The 18,717-nt window shown below is 36.7% G+C and overlaps 1 protein-coding gene across 1 annotated transcript; it reads right to left on the bottom strand.

The window, feature by feature from the left end:
• Positions 1-660: 660 nt before the first annotated feature.
• On the bottom strand, positions 661-2,157 carry LOC135642108 (flavanone 3-dioxygenase F3H2-like). The gene is made up of 3 exons (XM_065157970.1): positions 1,695-2,157; positions 1,186-1,614; positions 661-1,112 (listed from the first exon to the last, which is right to left on the bottom strand). Exons 1-3 carry the CDS (start codon positions 2,064-2,066, stop codon positions 792-794), a joined length of 1,122 nt encoding a protein of 373 aa, XP_065014042.1. The 5' UTR covers positions 2,067-2,157; the 3' UTR covers positions 661-791.
• Positions 2,158-18,717: the final 16,560 nt, after the last annotated feature.

The raw sequence follows: 18,717 nt of genomic DNA, 5'->3' as shown, positions 1-18,717 counted from the left end.
TTCGCTAGGGGATGTTTTTGTAACATTCAGGCACTCCTTCTAGTGCCAAAATGTTTCTGTCTTAATACCGTCAACTGAAGATCGATACAACTCTATCTTGTCTCGAAGGTGCAAGGTTGTCCAAGTGACCCTCGTGGCATTGAGCGAGATGGTCCCCATAGGGAATGAGGAGGCCTTGGGTGGATTCTGATCTCTTGGGGATTCTACACAAATGTCGACGTCGGGGGGAGGTGTATTTCCTAACCCGACTCCTTCGATGATCATGTTAGCTCTTCTTAAAATAGTGAGGACGAGGATGATCAGAGTGAGAGAGGTTCGATCCCTATGCAGGCATCGAGGATCGGTTCTTATACTTAGGAAATCATAGGGTCGCCCATCCCTGTCCGAACGTCCTTCTTTTGTAGTTCATTTATGTGGCTTAGGAAATCATAGGGTCCATACATCCCCTATAGATAATAAAAAGAATTAGTCTTTGTCTTCCACACAAATCACACAAATCCCTCGGCATCCAACAGGCAGGCTTCGCTTAATGTCAGAATATACCCTATTAGGCTCCTTGATGAATATTTTAATTAATATTTTCTTTGTTGAATAATATTTCTAACCATTAATCCTTGATATGTGAGTATATTATATCATATTTTAGATGTAATTGATATCTTAATTTAATTGCGGAACATTTTTTTATAGATATCTGAGTACTCGAAATCTTATTACAGCATTCACCGTCGCACGGACGGGAAACTATGTGGCTCGGACGTGAGAGATGGCATAGACCTATAGCATATATATTAAGCTAGGATCTCATTTAGGCATTTCGCCTTTGCTACATTGATGTCGTTGGCATTCTCCGGCAACTCCAGCCGCTGATGATCTGCCCTGGCCAGGTTCTTGAGGTTGGCAAGCTCGAGATCTCGGCTCATCTTCCTACGGTACATCTCGCTGAACGTGATGGGCTCGTCCAGGATCGGCTTCTCTCCCTCCCTTATCGCCAGGGGATACACGATCGCCTCCGGCGCTGGGTTCTGAAACGTGGCGATCGACAGCCTGCTGCAGCTCGAGTTCACCACCGCCTGATGATCCGCGTTCTTGAACCTCCCGTTGCTCAGATACTGCGCCCGCCTCAGAGAGAAGCATGTCAGATCTGTATGGCATTCGCAGAAGAAGGCGTTTGCTGATACTCACATGGCCATGGTCCCCGAGGTTGACGACGAAAGCTCCCTCCACGGGCTGAACTGTGATCCACGTCTTGCCGCCGTCCTTGGTGGCTTGGAGTCCGCCGACTTGGTCTTGGAGGAGGAGGGTGATGGTACCGGGATCGGTGTGGCGTTTGAGGCCGAGGGTGAGGTCGGGCTGGGGGCACTTGGGGTAGTAGTTGACCACCACCTTCTGATCCATGTCTACGCAGGCATCGGTGAGGGCTTCCTTGTCGAGCCCCATTGCCTCCGACAACACCTCCAGCAGCTTGCACGCCAACCCCATCAGCTTCTCGCTGTACGACTCCACCACCGACCTCCACCCTTCTGGCTTATCCGGCCACCTCGAGTAGTCCCGAGCTCCGATCGGGTACGAGAAGTAAGTCACGATCTCTCGCCAGTCCTGCACTGCCTCACCCTGCGTGACATCAATCGAATTAGTTCTTAGCCCATGGAATCCACCAACTTCGTGAGAAGGCTTCGTCAAACATGTTCTACCTGGAGATGGCTGGACACTATGAAGCCTCCCTTTTTTCCGCCGGACATGTCGAACCGGAGCTTCTCCTCGGGGGGTAGCGCGAAGAAATCCCGGGCGACCCGGGTCATCTCGGAGATCATGCCGGCGTCCACTCCATGGTCCAGCACCTGGAATAAGCCCCAGTCCTCGCAGGCCTCCACGATCTTGCGGCGGATCTCCGCCCTCCGCCCGCCGGTGGCCCCGTCCTCGTCGTCAACCCCGACGAGCGAGATCACCGGGATGTCGCTGCTGAATTGGTTATAGGCCACCTTGGGTCGCTCGTCCTCGTCCCGCACGAAGCTCGCCCTCAGGGTCGCCTCGTTCGTGGGAAGCAATGCAGTGCCGGGGGCCATCTTGTCCCACTTGAACGATCTGAACTGTGTGGGAATGAGAAGGTCTTAGACGAAGTAGTGAGCATTTAAAAGGACGAGTGGCGTCGCCAGCTACCACTCGTTTCATCTACCCCCTTCTTCCTGCACAGTGACGAACATCGATATGTACAACGACCGCTAAAACGGGACGGTCTAGAAGTTGGCATTTAAACAAACGCCTGGAGAACATGTGGCTGAAACGGAAGCGTTTAGAGAAATGAGTGGTGGGCGTAGTCACGGGGCGCACGCGGACGCCTCATGAACAGGTGCTGTACCTAACCAAGCTTTTGGCTCCGTAAAGGCCGGCTTTCCCCAACTGTCCTATACTCGTCACGCGCTCACCTGATACAATAAACAATATAAAATGGCAGCTTCCTCGAGGCTTGGTTACTAGGTTAAAAATTGAAACTATTGATTTTTGGGAGGGGCGATTCGATTATTTGATTTTCTTAGTTTTAGGGTGCCGTTGACCAAAAAATCAAACACCTGATTCGGCCTCAAAAGTATGGACCCATCCAGAGAATAAAAACGACTTGCTTGGGAGTGATTTATGTTAGGTTCAAATTGACACTAAAAAGGGGTAACTTAGTAATTTTAATAAAAATATCAGTTTTAAAAAATTTTTGTTCGATGAAAAAAAAAAAAAAAACGTGATTGACTTAGAGTAAGTGAATTGAGCAATTAATTGAGAATGTAATAGCAATGAAACTGAAAAAGAAAGTGCAAACTGAATTTATAGTTGTTCAATCGTCAAGACCTACGTCCACTCGTGATTCCTCCTTCTTTAAAGCTACCGACATCCACTAACGGTCTTCTTTCAATAGACGAAGACCATCTACTCTATTACAACTCTTTCTTTTTTTCACAAGTTTATGAGATAATATTTATAAGCCTCATACCTCTCTTAGAATGATCACAAAGCTAAGGAGGAGGAGGACACTTAACACTTTTTCAACATTTTTACAACCCAAAATCTCAAAACTTTTGTTCACACTTTCGTACTCTTTCATGCAGGAAAGAGTGTGGTATATATAAACCCCAATGACTTCAAAAATGAAGCCAAAAAATATCTCATCCCGGGTTTCTGGGGTACTACCGGTACCACCCCTAGTATCATCACCTATAGACTGACATTGGGCGGTATCATCACCTAGTCTCAATAGTACCACTACCTGACAGAGCCGTAAAGATTGGATCTTAGCAGTACTATCGCTTAGCTATTGAATCTTATATTTTGATGATGAAATCAATTGGTGAATTAATGATCTAATATATATCTTGAGATAAGTGATCATGGACTAACTACAATCATGAGAAAGACAAAACGATTAAAGAAGAATCGAATGTTGGGCCAGAGTCAATGATCGGGCATCGGGTAGAATGAATCAGGGGACACACCAAAGGATCAGACTGTTGAATCTCGGATTTTGATGATGACGTCAATTGTCATTTGTTATCTAATCCATATGTTGAGATAAGTGTGCAGGATTAACTATGATGAAAGTAAGATATGCAGTAGGAGTTGTGCCGGAGTCAAGACTATGATCACGTTGGGAGTTTGAGAGCTCGATGGAAGTTCGGACGGTCGTCGGAGGTTTTGCGGGAACAAATCCGAGAAGTCCAGGAGCTTGCTAAAAGAAGCTCGTCGGAACTTGCCAAGTGGATCGTCGCAAGTCCAGGAGTTTGCCGGAAGTCCGTCGGAGCATCGCCGAAGGTTTGTCCGAAGAAGAGGAGTCCAACACCGAGCAAGTTGCTCATTACGCCCTAATGGCCATCGGAGAGGAGGTAACAAATTTAATTAATGTAGATTTATCATTTAATGAATTATTAAATGCCTTCCATGACTTATTTGATGAATGTAAAATAATTAGTAGAAAATATAAATTGTTAAAAAAGGAGCATGATAGTCTTATTAGTAATTTCGATAAATTAAAAACTGAATATCATGATAGTTTAGCTTCATATATAAAATGTTATGATCTAGAAACTCTCCAAAAGGAGAACTTGCTACTTAAGGACACCTTGAAGAAATTCGAGGTTGAGCTCGGAATTCAAACTAGTTTGGGGCCTATAAATACCCCACTCTTTCAGCAATGAAAGAGCAACCAAAACAACCGAAATCCTGATCTTACTCTGTGATTTTTAGAGCTCAAAAGTGTTGTATAAGTTAAAAGTTCTTCTCCCTCTTTTCTTCCAAGTTCTGATCTTTCAAGAGAGGAGAGAAAATTCTGTAAGGGTTGTCTCCTAAGCCCGTCAAAAGGAGTGAAACTGTAAAAGGGTGGTTGGCCTTCGCTTATTGAAGGAAGGCCTCTAGTGGATGTCGGTGACCTCGTCGGTGGAGGAAGCCAGAAGTGGATGTAGGTCAAGATTGACCGAACCACTCTAAAATCGCGGTGCTCTCTGGTTTGTATTTACTTTGAGCATATTATCTTTACTGCAAACCTCCTCAATAGCTTACTGCCTTCTGCGAATTTACGATCATGTTTCAAAGTTTAGTATTTTCTGAATCGGTGTTTAGACGTAAATAAGCTTTATCGTACGAACATCATATTTTAGTTTATGCTTACATTCTGATTTCCATCATAACTACAAACTACCCTTATAGATTCGCTTTAACTGCATCTTGCTTGATCACAAGTTAAAGTGATTTACGAATCGGCTTTTCTACCGAAATCACTCTTATCGTACGAACGTAGTTTTAATCGTTGAAAGTTTTCCGCCGCACTAATTCACACCCCCCCGTTAGTGCTCTTGATCCTAACACAGACGATGTAGTGAAAGCTCACTAGAAGATGGATCTTTTCGACTTTCAAGAGGGTCACTTTATCATTCGTCCTCCCAAGTTCAATAGGATGGACTACACATATTGGAAAACTCGAATAAGAGTTTTCTTGCTTTCGTTGAATCTTGATTTATGGAATATAGTCGAATTTGATTTTCAAAAGTCTTTTCTTCCAATAAACGATTGGAATGGGTTGGAGAAGAAGACTTTCTCTTTAAATACAAAAGTTATAAATGTCTTATTTTATGCCCTGGAAAAAATGAATTTAATCGTATTTCTATTTGCGAAACTACTTTCGATATTTGGCACACTCTTGAAACCACACACGAAGGCACTAGTAGAGTTAAAAGACTCTAAACTAAATATTTTGATACATGATTTTGAAATATTTCATATGGAACCAAGCTAAACTATTGGAGATATACACACCCATTTTACGGATATCATCAATAGTCTAAAAGCTCTTGGTAAAAGTTTTTTAAATCTTGAACTTGTAAATAAAGTTTTACGATCACTTACTAAAAATTGGGATTCGATAGTAACTACAATACAAGAATCAAAGAACTTGAACTATTTTTCGATTGAAGAACTTATTCGGTCTTTGATGACTTATGAAATGACATGCAATATACATGAATAACTTAAGAATAATCTTCCAAAGAATAAGAAGGATTTGACACTTAGAACTCAAGATGATGCTTGTTTTGATTTAGCGTAAAAAACTTGGGCATGCTTATAAGAAATCAAACCACATAAATTGAAACAACTAAAAAGGGAATGCATTTTGAAAATTCCTCTATCACTATCTTATCGATTTTTAAAAATTAGATTAATGAATATATTTATATTTTGAATTTCTTGAAAGTGATTTTGATGATTTGAATTTGAATGAGTTTTTACCTATATCGTGATTTTGATTCCTCGGAATTATAGCTTGAAATCTTTTATGAATCAAGATCTCTTATTATGTGTTCTCATATTGTTTAAGAGGAGATTTTTTTTATGAATCATGATTTTTTGAATTATAACTTGAGATCTTTCATTAATATATAAATCATGATCTTGACAACTTGAGATTCTTATGAATCAAGATTATTTAATATGTTTCTTCTTTTTGTTATCCAAAAGAATCATAATTTGTCTCTTAATATTCATAATTTGTCTTCATGAATTGTATACCTCATCACCAAGTTAATTTTTCTTGATATATTTTATGTGATGATTTAAAAAATGATGTAATGAGAAAAGTTTTGCACATTAAGGGAGATAGTTTTGCTAGCTTGGATAAATTAGTGTAAAACTTACTTGATATGCTTTTAAACACTTGCATTGTTGAATGATTCTCCTTTTTGCCTATGACAAAAGGGGAGAAAATAAATGATGAATGTTTGGTACCAACAATCATGAAGTGATAAATGCTTAAAAAATATTAATTTAATGTTTGGTATCACGAATGCTTTAGTATGCATGAGAGAAATGATGAATGTTTGGTATCATGATCAAAATGTTGATTTAATGTATGAAGTGATAAATGCTTAAAAATTTTAATGTCTTAGTATCATGTATGATATGCTCATAGTGATGATTGATTTATTTTTTGTATCATGCATACCCAAGTAATATTGATTTAAAAATTTATTGGTTTAGTATCATGCCCAATGTGATAATGATGATGACTTGACATTTCATACAAGAACACTTTATGGGTTAAGATTTATTTTCTTTATCCAAATCATGATCTTGATTTCTCGATATTTGATACATGAGATTTTTCTAAGAATCAAGATCTTGTTTTTGAACTCCCATGTTTCTTTTTGTTATTTATTAAAAGGAAAAAGAATTATAATATTGTATTCTTTCCTTCTATTTGACAATGACATAGGGAGAGCAAATTTTGCTAGCTTGCTAGCTAGCTTGCATACTTCAAGAAAAGCAAAATTGCTAGCTTGCATGTTCTAAAATGTCATAAAATTTACTAGCTTGCATGTTGTAATATGATGTAAAATTTTGCTAGCTTGCACTTTGCCAAGGAAGCAAAAAAATTGCACTTCTCAAAAGAGAAGAAAGAAAATTACTAGCTTGCATGATGATTAAACTTGAGATTATGTTTATAATGCAATGATTTAAAATTATATATTAAAAACTTGCTAGATACACTTCTCCTTTTTATTGATGACAAAGGGGGAAAAGTTATGATAATGATTATGCATGGAATGATGTATTAAAATTTTGATTATGCATGATTTTATGATGACATGTTGCTTGGATTCATGATGAAATATTAATTTTATTGGGAAAAGAGTCAGCACTAAGAGGGGGGGGGGGTGAATTAGTGCAGCGGTAAAAATTACGTCGGTTCAAAACTTCGTTGCGATTAAATCTGTTTCCAATGAAAAATCGTTTCGTAAAGATAATAACTTTGAAAGTACACGGAAGAGTATAGTGGATGTAAAGCAAGTAAAGTGGTTTGTAGTTAAAGTAAATTGCTCAAGAGAAATACAAACTGGATTTTTATAGTGGTTCGGTCGTCGTGACCTACATCCACTCCGCTGATTCCTCTTCCATCGAGGCCACTAGCATCCACTATCGGTCTTCCTTCAATAGGCGAAGACCAATCACCTTTTACACCCCTCTTCTCCTTTTCACAAGTTTAGGAGATAACTTTTTACAACCCTCTTTTACAAGGTATCACTCTCACACCTCCCTTAGAACTCTCTCTGAGCTTTCGAAGGAGAGAACTAAACTTTCTAAGGTTTACAACTTTAGAATCATAGAGTTTTGCTCAATATTTCTTACTTATCAATGGAGGAATAGTTGGGGTATTTATAGGCCCCAAATGGATTCAAATTTGGAGCCCAAAATTCAAACCTCTGAAATTTCAGGGTATAAGCGGTATCACCGCTTGCACTGGGCAATACCACCGCCTGCAGCCTGACAGTGGGTGGTACTATCACCTAGACTAGTGGTACCACCACCCAGACAGTCTCAGAGACTAAGTCTAGGTGGTACCACTGCCCAGACTGGTGGTACCACTGCTTGACATAGTCTCGGAGACTGAGCCATGATGGTTTCACCTATTAGGTCACTATTTGGGCCTTTCTCTTAGCCCAACACAGTCCAAACTTTGCCCAACTATCCTCTAATTGGGTTGGCCCAATTTGAATCCCTATTATGTGCTAACTACTAATTTTAAGATATTTACTAAGCTAAACAAAGTCCCTAAGTCTAGGTTTCTTCCGGTGAGCTTCCGGCGATCTTTCGGCGAGCTTCCGGTGGTTTTAAAATTCAAACCTCTGAAATTTCAGGGTATGAGCGGTATCACCGCTTGCACTGGGCAATACCACCGCCTGCAGCCTGACAGTGGGTGGTACTATCACCAAGACTAGTGGTACCACCACCCAGATAGTCTTAGAGACTAAGTCTAGGTGGTACCACTGCCCAGACTGGTAGTACCACTACCTGACACAGTCTCGGAGACTGAGCCATGATGGTTTCACCTATTAGGTCACTATTTGGGCCTTTCTCTTAGCCCAACACAGTCCAAACTTTGTCCAACTATCCTCTAATTGGGTTGGCCCAATTTGAATCCCTATTATGTGCTAACTACTAATTTTAAGATATTTACTAAGCTAAACAAAGTCCCTAAGTCTAGGTTTCTTCCGGCGATCTTTCGGCGAACTTCCGACGATCTCTCGGCAATGTTCCAGTGGACTCCCGACAAGTTCCTGGACTTCATGATGATCTTCTTGGTGACTTCAAACAAGCTTCTTTGGCAAGCTCTAGGACTTCTTGGTCAATTCTAATAGAACTTCCGACAAACATCAGGACTTCCGACGAACTCTCGAACTCCTAATAAAATTACGTTCTTGACTCCAAGACTTCATTTTGCTTTATTCCTTGCTATCGTAGTTAATCCTGCACATGTAAAAACATAATTCAATCTAGACAATTATTACCAAGCATGAATCATGTTGTCTGGCATGTCATTGGTCCATCGACACTTCATCCGATTCTTCAACGCATCGTCCTCTCTTGTGGCCTATTGCCTAATCGGCTAATTGACCTCTGCAACTCTAATATCCTTAGCATAATTTCTGCTCTTCTTAGCCTGATGCCTAAATCCATGGCCCGAAGTATTATGTCGATACGTCATTCGATCCTCCAGCTAGACGTCCAATCTTCTAACATGTTCGCCCAACATGATTCTTCCTGCTTTAATTGTCTCATCCTGATCAAAGCATCCTGCGTCACTCAAAACGTAGATCAATTCATAAGCACTTATCAATTGGTTTCATCATCAAAATTTGAGATTCAATAGTCTCCCCCGTTTTGATGATGACAACCAATTGATGACGGAGTTAACCTTAACTCCCCTTATCAATATGTCATATTGATAGAACCTTGAATTCAAGCTGAATTCAAGTTATTGCAAATTTCATCATGAATATTTGCAACACGTCAACATCCATAATATGATCATACTTCTCTCCCTTTGTCATCAACAAAAAGGAGAAGTTACAACTATCAAGTATTTGAGATATTAGTTCAAATCATTGCATAATAAATATAATCTTTAGTTTTATGCAAGCTAGCAAAAATTTGGCAAGTGCTATATCATATTAGAACATGCAAGCTCTCACATTTTAGATATACAAGGTAGTAAGATAGCAATTTTACAACATACAAGCTAGCAAAAATTTCGAAAGCAAATGCAAGATAGCTTTCTTGTTGAAGTGTATAAGCAAGCGATTCTTGCTTCCTATTCCAATGTGCAAGTTGCAAGTTTTGCTTCTTGAGATAGGCAAGATAGTGATGTTCAAGATAACAAGCTCTTTCTTTTCTTTTGAGAAGTGTCATTTTTGCTTCCTTTGCAAAGTGCAAGCTAGCAAAATTTTACATTATTTTACAATATGCAAGCTAGCAATTTGACAAGTGTTACTTCTCTTTGAAGTATGAAGGCTAGCAAGTTTTTGAAAAATAATGCAAGATAACAAGCTAGCAAGATACAATGTTTTATATGAAGCAAGCTAACAAGTTTTGCATTATGCAAGCTAGTGAGTTTTTTGTAAAATTTTTATACCTTTTGATATATGCAAGATAGCGTGTTTTTGCATCAACTTGACTTGTGCAAGCTAGCTAGTAAGCTAGCCATCTCCCCTTTTGTCATTGTCAAAAAGAAGGGAAGAATAAAATTTTGTATCTCTTTTTTCCTTTATAATAATTTTCAAATCATGACAAAGGATGAATGAAAAATCAAGTTATGAATGTCAAAACAATTTTTCATCATGAATATTTTATCATTCTTAATTGCAATATGGTATCATTTCAGAAAATGATAATTGTTGACTTTCACATCATAAAAAAAATCATAGTATTGCATGCATCATTCCGAATAATTCAAATCATGATGGTATAAAAATGTCAAATTACATTGCATCCTATCATGCATGATCATAACTTCTCATTTGTATGCATTAACATAGTATCATGAGTATTTCATGCATAATTTCAAATCATCACATTCATTTCATCACATGAAGAATATCAAAAGAATTAATTGGGTGATGAGATAAATATTTCATGAATACAAAGAATTGTACATAAAAATCATATCAAGAAAGATAAAATATCAAAGATCATGAAGACAAATTGTGAATATCAAGAGACATATTATGATTATTTTTAGATAACTCAAATAGCAAAAAGAAAGAATCATAGTGGACAATCTTGATTTATAAAAAGAATTTTCAAGTTATAATTCTGAGAAATCAAGAGAAACTATGATTCATTTTGGAAATTTTCTTTTTTAGTAAACGACAAGAAGAAACATGGGAGTTCAAAGAATAAGATACTGATTCATAAACGATTTCAAGTTATAAATCACGAGAAATTAAGATCATGATTTCGATAAAATCTATTAAATTTAAATCATTTTCATAATCCATGAGATTCACAAATGCATAATATACATGGATTCATTAATGAAAAATCAAAATCAATCTCACGGTTCAAAAAATTCATAACATAGGAATTGAGAAATTTTCAAGAAATGTATTCCCCTTTTATTTCATACAAGCATGCCTTTGCTAAATAAAAACATTCATCATCATTTTAAAACAAAAAAAAAAATAAATTTCATCACGACAAGATCAATAAGCCATAAATCATAAAAATCATCATGCATAATTTTGAAATATAAACTCATTAAGCATGATTATTATGCATCATTACTTTAGGCATGATACCAAAATATAGTTTCAAGTTTTCAAGGTGTAACATGCACAATTTCAAACTATAAACTCATTAAGCATGATATCAAATCTCTTAACATTTTTATTAAGACATTAAGTATGGCTTCATTGAACATAATGTTGAATGATTCTTAAAAATATCTAATCTTCTTTAGTTTCAATTTGTATGATTAACTTTATATTAGCATGGCCAAATAGTTATTCTTATATCAAAACCATGCATCATGTTTCAAATCGAAAACCAAGGACAAGATTCATCACAAAAATCATCAAGCCTTCCGTACAAAAGCTATCATGTCTTCAAAATCTCATGCATAGAATAAAGTCATCAAGCATTATACCAAAACTTTTATTAAAAAAAATAAGTATGATTTCATTGAGCGTTTTCAATCAATGTCAGAAATCAATACGAAAATCAATATGATACACATTATTGTTTCTTTATTGTTTCTTTAGACAAAAGATTTGATTTTTCTTTTTATGTGTTTCATTTTATGTGATTGATTTTACATAAGTATGCTCAATTTTTTTTCATATGAAAACCATCCAACAAAACTCGAAAAGCAATACAAAATCATCATAATACACATAATTGTTTATACCATATAAGAAATTAATCACTAGATTTAATTCTAAATTTTTTTTGTATTTTCATAATACATGCAATTGTCATTATCATTTTTAAAATTACTAGAAAGATAAGCATGATCCTAAAACTTTGAATATTTTCATACAAAAAAAAATTATATAATTTTTCTAAACTAAATTAAAAATAACTTTTGAAAAGCATCATATAATTTTAAAATAAATTAAAGGAGTTTCGTTTGAGTTGTTTACCTCATTGTCGAAAACTATTAAGACGTAGTTTATCACCTCGCCTTTGTTGGATTATCCTTCATCTTCGGATGAGCTCGTTTCTTCCAAGATTGCTTCCTTCTTCTTGTGTTCATTGCAAGTAGTTGCGTTCTTTTTAAGTTTAATTTTGTTCTTCAATTTTTATTTTATGAACTTTTTAAATTTCATAGTGAGGAGTTCAAGTTCACCATCACTTTCGCTTATACTCAAGTGGTCTTCGATTATTCTGTTGAATCTCGGATTTTGATGATGAAATCAATTGATGGGTTAATTGATCTAATCCATATTATTGAGTTAAGTGTGCAAGATTAACTACGATAACTTGAAGACATAAAGCAAGTCTACCGGAGTCAAGTTTGATGGGTGTTCGAGAGTCCGTCGAAAGTCCAAAGATTCATCGGAAGTGCTGCCGGAACCAACCGAGAAGGAATCTAGGACTTGCCAAAGTTTTTGGAAGTTCGCTAGAGAGATCGTCAGAGGTTTGCGGAGATCACCGAGAAGGTTCGGCTACTTGCCAAAGACTCGCTGAACTCACCATAAGACAGGGAGCCTACTAGGAGTCTGTCGGAAGAAATTCGATGGTGTATCAGAAGTCCACCGGAAGTTCGTCGAAAAGCTCACTGGAAGGAAACTCGACGTTGCCGGACTATGTCTTAATTTCATAGTTTGCATGTAATTAGGGTTAGGATTAAGGGATAATCCTATAACCTGGTAAGGGACCAATTGGGCCCTAATACAGACTGGTTTGGGCCAAATTTGGAGCCCAACCAGTGACTCGTAAGGTCGGGCGGTGGCACCGCCTAGCACCCGGCCGAAATGGGCGATGGCACCGCTCAAAACCCGAGAGTTCCGGCGATGGCACCACCAGTACACTGTCAGTGTCAGACACTGACACTAACATGCGATGGCACCGCCAGCACCGGGAAACCCAAAAGCAATTCAAATTTAGAGCCCAAATTTGAACCCTCTTAGGGCCTATAAATATCCCTTAATTCTCAACAGAGAAGACAACTTTTGAGAAGCAAAAGATTGAGATAAAAGCCTTAGCAAAGTCTTTAGCAAGTTTTGTTATCAATAGCTTGAGTGTTCACCTCTCTATTTCTCTTTGAAAATTTGTAAGAGTGTGAACCACTTGTAAAAGGTCGTAAGAGAGGTATTTATCCTTCCCCTTCAAAGTGATTTGCTAGTGGAAGTTGGGAGCCTCATTGAAGAAGGCTTCGCAAGCGGATGTATGTCATTTTGACCGAACCACTTTAAATTGGTGTGTTCCTTGAATGTGTGAGTATTTACTTTTCTGAAATCGTTATTTACATAGCAGCAAGCTTTCAGTTTTCATCTTCTCACTTTACTCGAGCTACTTTCTCCAAGTCATTGACAAATTGAAATCTCTACGCATTTACGAAATCGTTTTCAAATTTATAAGTTTTAATCCGCTGCACTAATTCACCCCCCACTCTTAGTGCCGCTCCGATCCTAACAATTGGTATTAGAGCTAGGCTCACTCTCATATTTGGTTTAATACCCAAGAGAGATGGCTTACTTTGGCATATATGAGGGTCATTCCATTACACGTCCGCCTATGTTTAATTGGTCGGATTATATGTATTGGAAAACTTGAATGAGGATCTTTCTCATTTCCATGGATTTTGAGCTTTAGACCATTGTCGAAAATGGATTTCAAAAATCTTCTCTTCTGATGAGCAAATGGGATGAATCGGAGAAGAAGGTTTTTGCTTTAAACACAAAGGCTATGAATGCCTTGTTTTGTGCATTGGACAAGAATGAATTTAATCGCATTTCAATTTGTGATTCGGCTTTTGATATTTAGAGAACTCTTGAGGTTACTCATGAAGGCACTAGCCGAGTGAAAGAATCCAAAATCAACATTCTTGTGCACTCTTACGAACTTTTTCGAATGAAACCAAGTGAGTCCATCGGAGACATGTACACCCGTTTTACGGATGTCATCAATGGACTCAAAGCTCTTAGCAAAAGTTTTTCTAACTTTGAACTAGTAACTAAAATTTTAAGATCCCTTCCAAAGAGTTGGGATCCAAAATTTACGACCATTCAAGTGGCCAAGGATCTTAAAACATTTCCTCTTGAAGAACTTATTGGGTCTCTAATGACCTACGAAATGATGTGTCATGCTTATGAAGAGCTCGAGAACCCCCTTCCAAAGAACAGGAAAGATATGACGCTTACATCACAAGAAGACCACTTGAAAGGAACATCAAGTGATGAGGAACTTGACGATGACATTGCACTTTTAACTCAAAAATTTTAAAAATTTATAAGAGAGAACAAATTTAAAAATAACACTAAAAATAAACTTGAACATAAAAAGGACCAAGTAATATTCTATGAATGCAAGAAGCCGAGGCACTTCAAAAATAAATGCCCCCAAGCCAAGAAGAAGCAAGTTTTAAAAGCGACTTGGGACGATTCAAGTGATTCCGAAAGTGAAGAAGCTAGCAACAAAGAGGAGGCAAACTTCGTGCTAATGGCTTTAGGAGAAGAGGTATGTGATTTAATTAATGAAGATTTATCTTTCGATGAACTTTCTATCACTTTTCATGAATTATTTGATGAGTGTAGAACTATTAGTAAGAAGTTTAATCTATTAAAGAAAGAGCATGTCTTACTAAAAAATAAGCTTGATAATCTTCAAACTCCTCCATGCTCTAAGTGTGAACACTTAGAAGCAATAAAAAATAAAAATTTGCTACTTAAAGAGATCTTAAACAAGTTTAAGGTCGGTAGCAAGGGATTGGACATGATCCTTGCAAACAAGGGTCAAGTCGCAAATTGAAGTGGAATTGGTTTTGTGAGAGGATCTCACCAAAATCATACAACTTTCATTAAAGGACCCACATTATATGTTTTATCTCGTTTGAAATTTAACTTTTATTGTAAATCCAAACAAGTTGCTTACAAATGTCCATTTAGGAAAATTAGTCCACATAAGTTGATATGGGTTCCTAAAGGAACTATAAATAGTTCAATGATGAATAACAAAATTGGTAGATCAATTTTTGAGGCACCCAAAATCAAATGGGTACCTAAAAACTATCCTCTTTTATAGACAAACCCACAAGCTAGGAGTAAGAGATGGTATCTTGATAGTGGATACTCAAGACATATGACTGGAGATCCATCTCATTTCTTTATGCTCACTAGCAAAGAAAAAGGGTACGTCACCTTCGGAGACAATAACAAAGGCAAAATCATTCGCAAGAGAACTATAGGTAACAAATTAAAATTTTCAATTGATGATGTATTGCTAGTTGATGGATTAAAACATAATATCTTAAGTATTAGTCAATTATGCGATAAAGGTTACATCGTTAGATTTGAATCTAATGTGTGCATTATTGAAAAATCAAACAATAACATGTCAATGATTGCTTTAAAACAAAATAATGTCTATACAATCAACCTTGACGAACTAAGTAATGAAATGTGCTTCTCCGCTTTAAATGATGATGCTTGACTTTGGTATAGGAGATTAGGCCATGCAAGTATGAAACTAATAGCTAAGATCTCATCTAGAGAGTTAGTACGAGGGATTCCCAATATAAAGTTTGTCAAGGACAAAGTGTGTGATGCTTGTCAACTAAGAAAACAAATAAAAACTAGTTTCAAACCAAAAAATCAAATTAGCACCATTAGACCATTGCAATTGATCCATTTAGACTTATTTGGACCAATTGACACAACGAGTCTAGGAGAAAGCAAATATGTCTTCATAATTATAGATGACTATAGTAGATACACTTGGACCTATTTCTTGGCGAACAAAAGTGATTGTTTTATATGTTTCTCTAAATTTTATAAACTTACTCAAAACAAAAAAAGCTTCATGATTTCATCAATTCAGAGTGATCACGGTGGCGAATTTCAAAACAGTGACTTCCAAAGTTTTTGTGAATCCAATGGATATAATCACAACTTCTCCACTCCAAGAAATCCTAAATAAAATGGGGTAGTTGAAAGAAAAAATAAAAATTTACATGAAATAGTAAGAACCATGTTAAATGAACATAGTCTACCTAAGTATTTTTGGGCCGAAGCCGTTAATACGACTTGCTATGTCATGAATAGGGTTCTAATAAGACCATCTCTATCAAAAACTCCCTATGAATTATGAAATAACAAAAAACCAAATGTTTCTTATTTTAAAGTTTTCGGTTGCAAATGCTTTATTTTGAATGAAAAGGATGCCTTAGGAAAATTTGATGCTAAATCCGATGAAGGCATCTTTCTTGGTTACTTTTCCGTTTCTAAGGCTTTTCGTGTTTTTAACAAAAGAACCTTAGTTATAGAAGAGTTTATTCATGTAGTTTTTAATGAAATTTTTGAGTTAAAGAAAAATGATTTTGATGATGATCTTGGTTTTGATAATTTGAATTTAAATGAACCCCCTCCTCAAAATAGTAACTTGGATGTATCTTCTTCCGAAATTTTCTTACTCAAGAAATGGAAGTATGTAGATGCTCATCGAAAGAAGCTAATTATAGGAGATACATCAAAAGGGGTTCAAACTCATTCTTTCTTCAAGAATTTTTGTGCTAACGTCACCTTCCTTTCTCAAATTGAACATAAATGCATTGACGAAGCCTTGAAAGATGATTCATGGGTTATTGCAATGCAAGAGGAATTGAACCAATTTGAGAGGAATGAGGTATGGAAGCTTGTTCCTAGACCTAGTGACCAGTTAGGCATTGGTACTAAATGGGTCTTTAGAAACAAGCAAGATGAATGCGGTATCGTGGTTAGAAACTAGGCTAGACTAGTAGCCAAAGGTTTCAACCAAGAAGAATGTATCGACTACGAAGAGACCTTCACTCCTGTGGAAAGATTAGAAGCCATTAGGATGCCCTTTGCCTATGCTAGTAGTAATGATTTTAAACTATTTCAAATGGATGTCAAAAGTGCTTTCTTGAATGGTTTTATTTTCGAAGAAGTGTATGTTGAACAACCTCTCGGATTTGAAAATTCTCTTCTTCCTAATCATGTATTTAAATTGACTAAGGCTCTCTATGACTTAAAACAAGCTTCTAGAGCTTGGTATAAAAGGCTTAGTTCATTTCTTATTTTAAATAATTTTACAAAAGGCAAGGTTGATACTATATTGCTTATCAAATATTTTAAAAATAATTTTCTTATTGTTCAAATTTATGTTGACGATATTATTTTTTGTTCTTCGGAGAATCACTATGTGAATCATTTGCTAAATGTATGAGTCATTAATTTGAAATGAGCCTAATGGGTGAATTAACCTTCTTTTTAGGATTATAAATTAAACAACTTAGTGATGGTATATTACTTAATCAATCTAAATATACATTAGAATTGTTAAAACGATTTAACATGGATGGTTCCAAAGCAATAAACACTCCGATGAGTACTCCCACTAAGTTAGATATGGATGAAAATGGTGAAAACTTTGATCAAAAAACGTATAGGGGAATTGCCATGTGATCCTTGTATAATTACTCATAATGCCAAGTTAAAGCTTTGCCATCTTTGTTCTTTTTGTATGAAAGCCATGCTGATTCTTTTTTCGATGAATTTTGTATAATCTTATGAATGCTGATTTTCTTTCAAATGATATGAAGTTTGGATAAATGCTGATTTTCTTTCTAATAATATGAATTTTAGACTAATGCTGAACTTGTTGTTATAAGATGAATTTTGTATAATCTTATGAATGCTGATTTTCTTTCGAATGATATGACGTTTGGATAAATGATGATTTTCTTTCTAATAATCTGAATTTTGGACGAATGCTGAACTTATTGTTATAAGATGAATTTTGTATAATCTTATGAATGCAATGATCGATCTTTATGCTGAACTCCTTTTCTAATGATTTTATGATCACAAATTGTACGCTTAAAGTCTCATCTCCTTTTTGTTGATGATAAAGGGGGAGAAGAATGAGCAAAAAATTGATGACTTATGCCAATGCGATAGCATGACTTATATGAATTGCAAAAACTTGTGTAATGTAAATGTCTTATATGAGAAATACGAAGTTTCATATTTGCTTATACTTATTGAGAATAACGATAAGTTCAACGGATAGAACTTATCGGTTTAGGCTTGAATTCAAAGAGATTGAATTCAAGTGTTTTTATCTTCTCATTATATGACATTTAAATAAGGGGGGTTATGTTTAACTCTGTCATCAATTGATTGTCATCATCAAAAAGGGGGAGATAGTTGAATCTTGGATTTTGATGATAAAATCAATTGATGGGTTAATTGATCTAATCCATATTATTGAGTTAAGTGTGCAGGATTAACTACGATAGCTTGAAGACATAAAGTAAGTCTACCGGAGTTAAGTTTGATGGGTGTTCGAGAGTCCATCGAAAGTCCGAAGATTCATCGGAAGTGCTGCTGGAACCAACCGAGAAGGAATCGGGGACTTGTTGAAGTTTTCGGAAGTCTGCCGGAGAGATCGTCAGAGGTTTGCGGAGATCACCAAGAAGGTTCGACTACTTGCCAAAGACTCGCTGAACTCACCACAAGACTGGGAGCCTATTGGGAGTCCACCGGAAGAAATCCGGTGGTGTATCGGAAGTCCACCGGAAGTTCACCGAAAAGCTCGCTGGAAGGAAACTCGACGTTGCCGGACTATGTCTTAATTTCATAGTTTGCATGTTATTAAGGTTAGGATTAAGGGTTAATCCAATAACCTGGTAAGGGGCCAATTAGGCCCTAATACAGACTAGTT

This window comes from Musa acuminata, chromosome BXJ3-7 (assembly GCF_036884655.1).
Source record: "Musa acuminata AAA Group cultivar baxijiao chromosome BXJ3-7, Cavendish_Baxijiao_AAA, whole genome shotgun sequence".
Lineage (NCBI taxonomy): Eukaryota > Viridiplantae > Streptophyta > Magnoliopsida > Zingiberales > Musaceae > Musa > Musa acuminata.
The sequence above is the reverse complement of the archived record's forward strand: the minus strand, read 5'-3'. Positions and strand labels throughout refer to the sequence as shown.